General features: G+C 41.9%; 1 protein-coding gene across 1 annotated transcript in view; it reads right to left on the bottom strand.

Annotated features, from left to right (window-relative positions):
- LRGUK (leucine-rich repeats and guanylate kinase domain containing) overlaps positions 1 to 10,230 on the bottom strand; it is a 63,100-nt gene that overhangs the window by 24,968 nt on the left and 27,902 nt on the right. Inside the window, exons 7-8 of the mRNA XM_012720773.1 lie at positions 8,829 to 8,972; positions 954 to 1,034 (exon numbers count right to left, since the gene is read on the bottom strand). Coding sequence (XP_012576227.1) covers positions 954 to 1,034; positions 8,829 to 8,972 — 225 coding nt within the window. The remainder of the gene's footprint in view (positions 1 to 953; positions 1,035 to 8,828; positions 8,973 to 10,230) is intronic.

Genomic DNA, 10,230 nt, shown 5'->3' with positions numbered 1-10,230 from the left:
CTTTAACCCGCTGAGCCACCAGGGAGGGCCACAGTGAATGATTTTTATATTAAGAAGCTGCATCTCTTTGAAGAGCCAGATTAGTGGATGAGGCGTTTTGTAGCTGAGATGCACATATGTACCTTAGTGTCCCAGGGAGGGCGGCTGTATATATAAGGGAGCACATTCGCAAGAAAGGGCTTTGCTGTTTCTTCATGCACACTCTGTTCATCTGAACTGGGGTGATGGACTGTGTAAGCCCCACTCCTCTCTTTCCCAGGAATGGTTTTAAATTCCCTGCCACTATTCCCAAACCAGGGGCTGCTTTTATTGTTCAATCCTATTTTTCATTTTTCCTTCTGTTAGTTTGGACTCATTCATCAAAAAACACACACAAAGAGAGGTACCCAGAGATAAATACTAATGCAAGAATCAACGAAAACATAAGAGAAGTACTTAGGGGGAGAAGTGGATGAGGATAGAAGGGCGAAGGGCTTAAGTGGAAGAACAGAGACCAGGAGAAAAGAAAGAGAAGGGGCTAAAAAAAAAAAAAAAAGAGTGACAAACTTTTGCCTCCCCAGGATGAAGAATCTATAGGGAATGCATTGATTTTTTCCTACAACCATTTTATAACACTACCAGTTCCACAGCTGAATCCAGGCAAATTAAGATTAAGTATCTAATCTTTCCCTGTTATAAAGCAGGATCCATATTCGGTTTGCTAACATAAAGGCCATCACCCTACTATCTCTCTGGCTCCTTCATTGCTACCTGGACAAGTTGTAAATAGCCACACACAGTTGGCAACTGATCTTTAAGTTCACTTCACTTGCTCCGATAGGGGCACAGAGGAGCTACTTTGCTTATCCCTTCTAATTGTTTCCTATGAGATCAAGACATTCTTTACCAAAGTAAAGAACTGAAAAATTCTAAGAACATCTTCATCCCTCTATCTCTGATATAAACATTCTCACCTGAATTGGATTTCCCAGAAGACTGAGAACTCGAAGGAGAGGTAGATGTTCAATGTGTTCTATTTCATTCAGTTCAGCAATCTGATGAAAGAAACCACAGATTAGCTACAGACCAAATGCACAAAGACAGTGAAAAACAAAATATAAATTCTTTCAATGCAACTCATTTTTTTAAAAAAACTGATGTTGAATATCCAACTTTTTAGTGATAATTCTGCAAAGCCCCCTTGACAGAGAATCACTTCATGCCCTTCAGTCTCCATGAACACACACAGTCACATATTCTTTTTTCTTCTCTGGTCAGATGACAGTGAGAATTTTCTCCTCTCTGTTTATTTTAAAACAGAAACGAAACAGTATGTAGAATCTGTATCAAAAACACATGCAAATTCCTGGTTATCCTTCTCTCCCCCATGAATTCTTCCTCATCTCCCAGTTCCCCATCTCCCTCCTCAGCACGTCTGCTACCTGGTTATTTTGGCTGGTGATGCCGTCTGACTGCCTGCAAATGCATAGGGAAATCATGTTTGCAATAAGGTAATTATAGTGTAGAAAGATAAAAATGAAAATCACATAATATATTCCTTAGTGGAGGTGTTACACAGGCGTTCACCCCAACATTTTTTGTTGAATTGCACATTTATGTTTTATACTTTTCTCTGTATAGGTTATATTCTACCACTCTAAATGTAAGGGGGGGGGGAGAGATTGCCTGTCAGTATCATAACCTGACTAAGGGTAGATCTTAGGTTGCAACAGACCTAGATTCCCCAATAAAAACCAACAGGTTTCTTTAAAACACCCAAATAGCATAGACTATAGGATAGACTAATTCTTGAGTTATCCAACCACAAGACATAGGGAAGAGGCAAACTGCTCCCCAGGGGCCAGGAGGAGGGACATAGGTACCACATTCAAAGGATGCCACTTTCTAACACACAACACCCAAGGTGAAGTCCCAGTTCCAGGTCACAACCTGTGCGTGGTAATCTGGTGATGGTGATGTTACGCTGTTACACACAGATTTCTCCTGAAAACAACTAGCCTGCTCACTCGACTGCCATTTGGAAAAGCTGCCAAAAAGGTAGGATGCATTTTGCTCATTCAGAAAGGTAGAAAAGTCAGCTAAGTGCATACTGTTCAGCCAGACAGCTTGCTTTCCATCTGGGGTCACGGCTCTTGCTGTGGGACCTGACACAAAAGTTCAAGGATGTTTTCCCACAGTCAGCTTGTCTCACTAACAAGTCCCGGCCACCTGGACTTACAGACATCACTGCTTAGTGGGACCTGGCACATGCTTTCAAAAGGGCAACCTGATATGTTACACGTGCGAAAGCTATGAGCCAGCAATCCCACTCGTGAGATGTGTACCCAGAGAGACCAGCTGACAGGAAAACATTAGAGGCAGGGACATTCCTTCTGTTCTGTGTAAAAGTAAAAAGTTTTCTAAACTCCTAAAAACTCCACCCTGGTGGGGTGACAGGAGTCTTGATAGAGTCCCATTTTAGAAGACAGTGACATTCAGAGTGACTGACATGCAGGGATCTCCTTGACATGTTGCAGACACCATGGATAGAGTGACTCTGGACTATAGAATTTATATTATCACTAAGGCATCATCTGGGATCAGCTGGTCTTCTGACCCTTTTCAGATGCAAAGGATCCCGCTTCCACCACTGCAGGAAAGCCGGCAAGGGCAGAGGGGAGCAGTGTGGAGTCGTCCTGCTTCTGCTGAGCTGGCACCCGATGCAGGTGCTGGCTGCCCCGCAGGTGACCTCCCTCCCCTGCAGGGCCCGCTCCACAGCCAACCACTCTCCTGTCTTCACCACACAGATGCTGAGGCCTAAGGCTGTGTGTCCTGATAATTACAGAAGCTATAAAGACACAATGCTCCCAACAACCTGGTGAAAGTCTATGTTCTTAATTCAAATTATTTGTAACTTCTTTACTAAGAATAAGAAAACAATGGAAATGGTCTAAACCTATGACAAGCGGGGGAGAAATTATGTTACTTGGTATGTGATCTTGGGCAAATAGTTTATGTCTCTAAGGCTCTTTTTCTCTTGAGCTAGCATGGGCTGACAACACTGTACCTGATTCAAGGGAGCAGGTTTCCCCTCCCCAGTGTGTCAGCCCCTGCCCACCACCTAAGCCCCCTCGTCAGAATAGTTCTGTCCTTAAAGGCCCTTCACGCATGTGCAGCCAAGGTCTCATCTGCATCACTGACCCCCGTTTCCATAGACACCCTTTTATCAAGCTTCCTTTGGCTTGTTGGCCACTCTCTACTTCCCAGAAGCCCATGGAGAGCAGCTCAATGCACTTTTTCTGTTGTTGGGCCGTTTCTTTCTAGTCCATGCTCACAAACCTCACTGTCTAGACTGAAGGATGTCAGCTGCTTGAACGTGCAGATGCTGACAGCTGGCATAAGTTCTTTCAGAGATGTTCAATCGGAAGGGACTTGTCAACACTCCTCCCCTGTGCCTCCAACATACCACTTTTCACATGGTCCAAGGCTCAACCGCATTTCCTAGAGGAACAACTAGGGATGACCATTTCACTTTTTTCACTGCTCCATGCACAGGAATCTGTGCAAAAATATTGCTTTTCAAACTGGGGTGGGGGTCTATCCACTACTTGATCCTGTGGTCCATTCAATGGGCCGAATCACAACTTTTCACTTGCAAGTTTTTGAATGGAATAAAGTAGAAAAAGATATTGGACATTTTTGGTATGAGTGTTTTCAAGTGAAAGTAAGTATTGTTTCAAGAAATTTTGGTTTATGGGTGTGTCTGCTTACAACATAAAATGTATTTATTACTGCTGGTCTCAGCCAGAAGGTTTGAAAAGCTCTGATTGACAAGGATTTACACTAAAATGCTGATGGTTCAATTGTGACTTTCTTCTTTACACTGTTCTGTATTGATTTTTAGAATTTTCAGTATAGTAATAATCTTCAGTCATCCTTAGGCTAAACAGCATAGGGATTCCTACTAGAATCAGTGAAAGGTCAACACTGCCTGCTATCATCACTATGATTCAGAATTCAGAATCATTAGCCAAGGAGAAAATATGACAAGTAGAAAAGAACAAATTAAGTACAGAAACGAGACGCAAAATTATTATTTGCAAGGGAGATGATTATCTACTAGATACCAAGAGATTGTTATTAGATCACTCAGAAAACAAAACTTCCAAGTAACTTCCACAGTGACTACATATAAAATCTGTGTTGCTATGAACACACTGTACACATACTGTCTCATAATCATTCACTGTACAGCAGCAATGTTCAGAGTAAATTACTGGCAAGGATCCCATACACCAAATAAAAAACTTCTAAAAGCCTAAAAAAATCTGAAAAAAAAAAAAAAAAGTACAGAATTTGCACTAAAAGATACCTAAGAATCATAAGGGCTGTTGGGGGGAAAATATGCCTGAGTAGAAAGAAGAAATATTTACCTGACATCAAACTTTCTTAAATGAAGTACAATCAAAATCTCATGGAACTTTTTAAGTAGTGGGACAGTGAGCGTGACAAGACAATTCTACAGTTGATAGGGGACATTCACTGGTCGGATAGCAAAGACATTTTCTAAATTATTGCCCCTAAAATCGGGGAAATTTATCTTGGCAGGCATCAAAAATCTGTGACAAAGCTAAATGCTAAAGTGACAGCAGTGACGACTATTGCAGCCACGGCAGGAGCAGTGACAGTAATAGAGTGAGCAGCAGTGTTGATGATGATGATAAACACACTACTTGAGTAAAGATCAACACAGTGGACAGGTTAGTCCCTAAGTCTGTGACACACACCTATAGGAAAGACAATGTCCTCTTGAAGATGTCAGAGAAGACACGATAGGATGTATTACAGTCTGGGGGATTAATTGGTGCTAATGAAAAAGAGAGCAGTGCAGAGGAAGTGGGGAGCTAGAGAGAGCTAGTCACTGTGAGGGCACAACAGAGGCCTCAATAGGAGGCTTTGCACAGAAGCATTAAGGAAATGAAGTGTTTCTGAAATTGAGGGGAAAGCTTCTAGCAGAGAGACCCACAACGTGTCATTCCAAGACCCTTCTGCAAAGGAGCACTGATGTCCACCAAGCTGCCTGGGTGCTGGTCTCCGATCCGAGCCATGGCAGCAGCTGGTCGTTCACCTAAGTCAGCCAGCTAGGACCAGGGCCCCAGGGTCAACATCCTATACTGATATCAGCAATCCAGTGCTAAGTCAGGCACAGTTCAAGTGAGCAGATGGAGGCCACTGTCACGGATTGAGTTAGGGTCCACAGATTCAGGGTGAAGTGATGTTAGCCTCGGTCTGAAAGTTCAGAAGATACTTAGACAGGTGTCGAAGCTGCATTAGGACCTAAGTTTAAAGTTGCACACATTATTTGTTTCTGTGCAAAGTCGAGCCTTTCCAGAGGGCAGCTGCTGAGACTTCTGCTACCTTAGCAATGACCTAGAAGCTCAGGCTACTCTGCCTGGGTGCCAGCCCGTGTAGTGAATGTCAGGAGTCCCAACACCTCCAAAGACATCCTTCCTATCTTGCTAGGTGGAACAGAGACTGGGATCTGTCATTCCAGGCTCAAGCACCTCTATACTAATGTTGTAACCCCTTGGAGGCTCAGGTACCCATAGGGATTCTCTGGCCCGACCCTTACAGGATTAACAAGCAACTCCAGAGAGAAATTAAGTTTTCTTAGAAGCCACAGGGTGTTCAACTCCCCCAAATTCCTTTTGGGGTAGGTGTGAGGATCTCCAATGAAATCAAAAGTAATAGCCACACACTCTCGTGCCCGAGACACGAAGGGCTTCTACCACTGAACAACAATCAAAAAGAGGTCCTCTGTGAAGAGTGACTTCCTTATATAAAGCATCACAACCATAGAGAGAATGGTAATGGCTTTCCTCTGGAATAGTTCTCATCAGCATTCAGGGAGAATGATCTAGAGTATGGACCAGCAAACTACAGAAACATGGGGATCAGGAACTGTACCAGGACTGCTGCTCTCACTAGGATTTCCATTATTTCCATGGTTCTGTTGGTGTGTATTATCGAGGGCATTTTGTTAATCCTTACATCAATGCAGAAAAGTAACTGGGAACACATCCTTGGAAATAATGCCATTGACACAGAGAAGTAAAGTGGCTTTCTCTAAGTGACTGCCAAATCAACATCTTGCTCCCAGGAACAAAAGGACTGAGGTTGCAATAGCATCATCATTTGGGGGGTGGGGGGAGTCTACATGCTAGAAATGACATCAAAAGATCAAGGTCTCTACAGTGGAAGCAGGTAGAGGCCCCCAACTTCTAGCTGGTAACGAACATTCACAAAGGATCTTAAAAGAGATGTTGAAAGGGTCTCAACAACTAAAACCAAGTAAACAATACTGGTGAGAGAGCCACCAAGAAATCAACATTCTGGACAGAAACGCTCCCACAACAAACAGTGGCCACGCTGTGTTTCTTTCAAATAAAAAGTTCTCCATCTCTGATATACAGTATTTATTCCCAGCAGCACTGGAGAAATCTCTGAGGAACTCTCAGGATGGCTCAAAGTATATTTCAAAGTACCGTTGGTTGCTCCCCAACCCACCCAGTGGAGAGCCCGGAAATTATGTTGTTATGGACCCAATTGTTGCCAAAGGATCCCCCATTCTTTGGGACATCTTTTTACAATGGAGTCTCTAACATTTGAAAATTATAAACTCATTTTTCACTTAATGGTGCCCTCCCTCCCCTTTCTCAACTTTTTCAAATGTAATTCGGAAAGTTTCCTGAAATGAAAAACACAAAATTACTCATGAGTTCTTTCTAGACCTGCACGATTTAATCTAGTAGCTACTGGTTATATGTGGCTACTTAGAATATGGAACATGGCGAGGATGAATTCAAATGGACTGTGGCAAAAACTTGGCATGAAACACTAGAATATAACATACCACCTCAATCATCTTTATGTACATTACATGTTAAAATATTTTAGGTTATAGGGCTTTCCCTGGCAGTGCAACAGGTTAAAAACACTGCATTATGAAGCTCTCTGAAGCCACTGCAGCACGAGTTCAACCCCTGGCCAGGGAGCTGACCCACATGATGTGGTAGACCTCTCCTGACCCGCCCGCCCGCTGCTCCTCTCAGCAGTGTACTTTGTAATCTGCCTATTCTGCTCTCCACTCTGTCTCTGGCAAATCCTCTCACTCACCACACCTCAGGCCTGTACCCCAGTTCTGTAAGCATAAGTAAATAAATCTTTTAAAAAATTTTACATATATTGTGTTAAACAAAATGTTATTAAAATTAATTTCACCTGTCTCCTCTTTAGCTTTTAATGTGATTATAAGAAAATTTAAAATCACCTATGTGGCTTGCAGTTATTGCTTGTATTATATTTCTGTCAGGAAGCACACTTGTAGAGCATTACATCATACACTTTTTTTGCGAGGAAATAGCATTTTACTCACTACCTAACCCAGCAGGGTTAAGGAGGCAACCCATTCTACACTGGGATCCCAGTCTTGCTGTTTGTTATTTAACTTTAGGCAAATGACTTAACCTCTCTATGCCTCATCTTCATCTGTAAAGAAAGCAGTTAATAATGGGGTTGTAATGACAATCACAGGAAATGACATACGTAAAATGTTTAGAACAGTGTCCTGTGTGTAAGCACTCAGTACCTCTAGACTTTACACTATAGTTATTATTATTATTCTCACCACTACTCCTTTTCCTAAATCCTGAGACACACCGAGTCAGGATCTAACAAGTGCAGGTCACATTTCCAACACTAAAATGGTAAGAACCATTTTAGTGGCAATTTCATGAAAAAGACAAACTACATGAAACAGATTGTACTGACTTCATAGGCGACACCACCAGTGACTAAAAGTTACCCAGTAACATTAGCTTTAGAAATTGACGAATTATATGACAAATCCAGTGAAAAAGAGAATAAAGACTTTTGTCTGATTGGAAATCCACTTCTTGCCCTACCTAGTGATTGACTTTTCTTGGTGTTTAGAAATCTAACAGGTGGTGGAACTGACGGGAAAACCGTCATCAGACATGACTGGACATAAGCATGGTCACAGCTGAGCAGAGCCTCCCACATCACCCCAGGGAGGACAATTGTCTCATCAGGGCCAGCCAAACTTTTCACTTTCAGGAAGAAGTAAACACTCAACTCGCTTATGAAATCTTTTCCCCGAAATATGACAAAGTGCAAGGTACAAATATAATCACTATGTAGACTTTATAGTATAAGAAGTCAGCTCGAGCTACCAAATCAATATGCCATATGCCATGATTAGGAGCACAAATGCTTTATTAAACATCAAATTTAATTAAGAGTGAAAACCAATGTATATATAATTTTTGAATTAAAGTTTGCATTAAGCCAGATATGGAAATTTGAATAAATCCAATCTCCAAGTCATACATATTAGGAGTAATTCACTGTTGTTACCAGTAGAAGTTAAGGATTTACTCCCTTGTGCCTCTTATCCTCAATGGCAGGGGTGGCCAACAGCCTGAGGCTACTGTTACATCTCCCTTTTCCTGCTCTGGCATTTCAGACATGCCTATGGCATCTGTCCAAACATACACATCTTTTTCAGAAGGCCAAATGCAGTTGATAATTGTCAGCATGTTACAGTTTAAAATTTTAAAACAAGATGTTTGGGAATCCATTTTTCAAAAATGAAAAATTGCAATTACTTATATATATTTTTAAGTCTTTCTGCAACTATAGATCCAGGAAGTTTTCTAGAATAATGTTTACTGTGGCACTTAACATGACAACCCTTGAGAAACCAGCCAAAGGTCCAGGTAAGTCCTCTTAGGGATACTGAAGCCAAGGCACATCGAGGGTGACATTACCTTATTATGCTCTAAGTTGATGATTTCCAAGAACTCATGATTCTCTAAGCCTTGGAGGCTGCTGATCTGATTGTAGGACAGATCCACGAGCTGCAGGCCTTTTAGTTCCTCCAAACCTGTGATCTTCTCAATCTGGTTATTGCTCTAAAATGGATAAAAACGCTTAATATCTTCAAGGCTTCTAGCAGGAAAGAACACAGTGCGACATTTTCATTCTGGATACTGCCCCAAATCTCCCAAGTAAGCCCATGCCACGGCTCTCATCAATCACCTCCCTGACCGCATAGACAGACACCCAGAAAGGACTTCCAGATTTTCAGCTGAAAGATTAGAATACAGTATTTCACCACAGTTAGAACAAGACAAATGTTAAAATTGGTAAGAAAGACAGCAGCTAAGTAGCATAAGCATGCAATGGTAGCCTGACTCCATGTTTACCTTTAGAAATACACATGTGACATGACTCCTTATCACTGTCACAACAGATCAGTTGAGTTTGTTATTTCTACATGGTTTTCAGAAACATTCTAAGTACAGTCACTTCATGTCAGTCATCTCCTGTTGTTTATGCTCTTGTGCAGTCCCTCCTCTTGACTCTACATTGGATCTATGACTTGTCTTTATCAAAAGAAAATGGCAGAAGTCTCCCAGCCCCAAGGCAACACTTGAGAGGCCGGCATCTTCTCCACACAAGACTCCTCACATGGAGTCCTAGCTGTCATGTGAGAACTCTAACTACGTTCTTGAAGAGAACTGGTGAACAGGTCACGTGTTGGGGAGGTAAGATGCAGAGGGGCGCTGAGAGTAAAAACCCAGCCATTCCAACCCTGTCAGCCTGCTAGCTGGGTGAGGCAGTACCAGCATTAGAACTGTACAGTGTACCTGGCTTCGACTCCAGAATTACTAGTTAATAAAATGGTCAACTTGTAACATTTCTCCACACTACAATTGACGTGGTGAGTTAAACAATAGATAACCAAACTAAGTTCTTCAATAACTTACACGTAAGTATCTTCTTCTATTATGAGCATAGAACAAAGATTGATATTTGTTAAGAACAAAGATTGAAGACTCAGTAGTGTCCTCTTTCCCAACTCTAACTTCTGTGTACTGAGAACTGTAGTGATCATAGTAGTTTGCATTTTCTTGCATGTTTTCCAATATATTTGTAATTCCTGGGGTTCCTTGGTCTCCACAGGGTCCAAATATGCTAAATTTTTAGTTTAAATTGAGAGTCACAACAAAGAGTAATTTTGAAGTTTCAATTAATGCCACATTATGCCCACTTTTTAACTTTTAAAAACATTGAATAGGCCCTCCCTGGTGGCACAGCGGGTTAAAGCACAGCACTGAGAATCTAAAGCCGCTTCCGCATGAGTTCAATTCCTGCCTGCCCCGGAGG

This window comes from Condylura cristata, unplaced genomic scaffold (genome assembly GCF_000260355.1).
Source record: "Condylura cristata isolate star-nosed mole 26May11 unplaced genomic scaffold, ConCri1.0 scaffold00005, whole genome shotgun sequence".
Taxonomy (NCBI): domain Eukaryota; kingdom Metazoa; phylum Chordata; class Mammalia; order Eulipotyphla; family Talpidae; genus Condylura; species Condylura cristata.
Note: the sequence above shows the minus strand (reverse complement) of the source record. Positions and strands in the feature narration are given on the sequence as shown.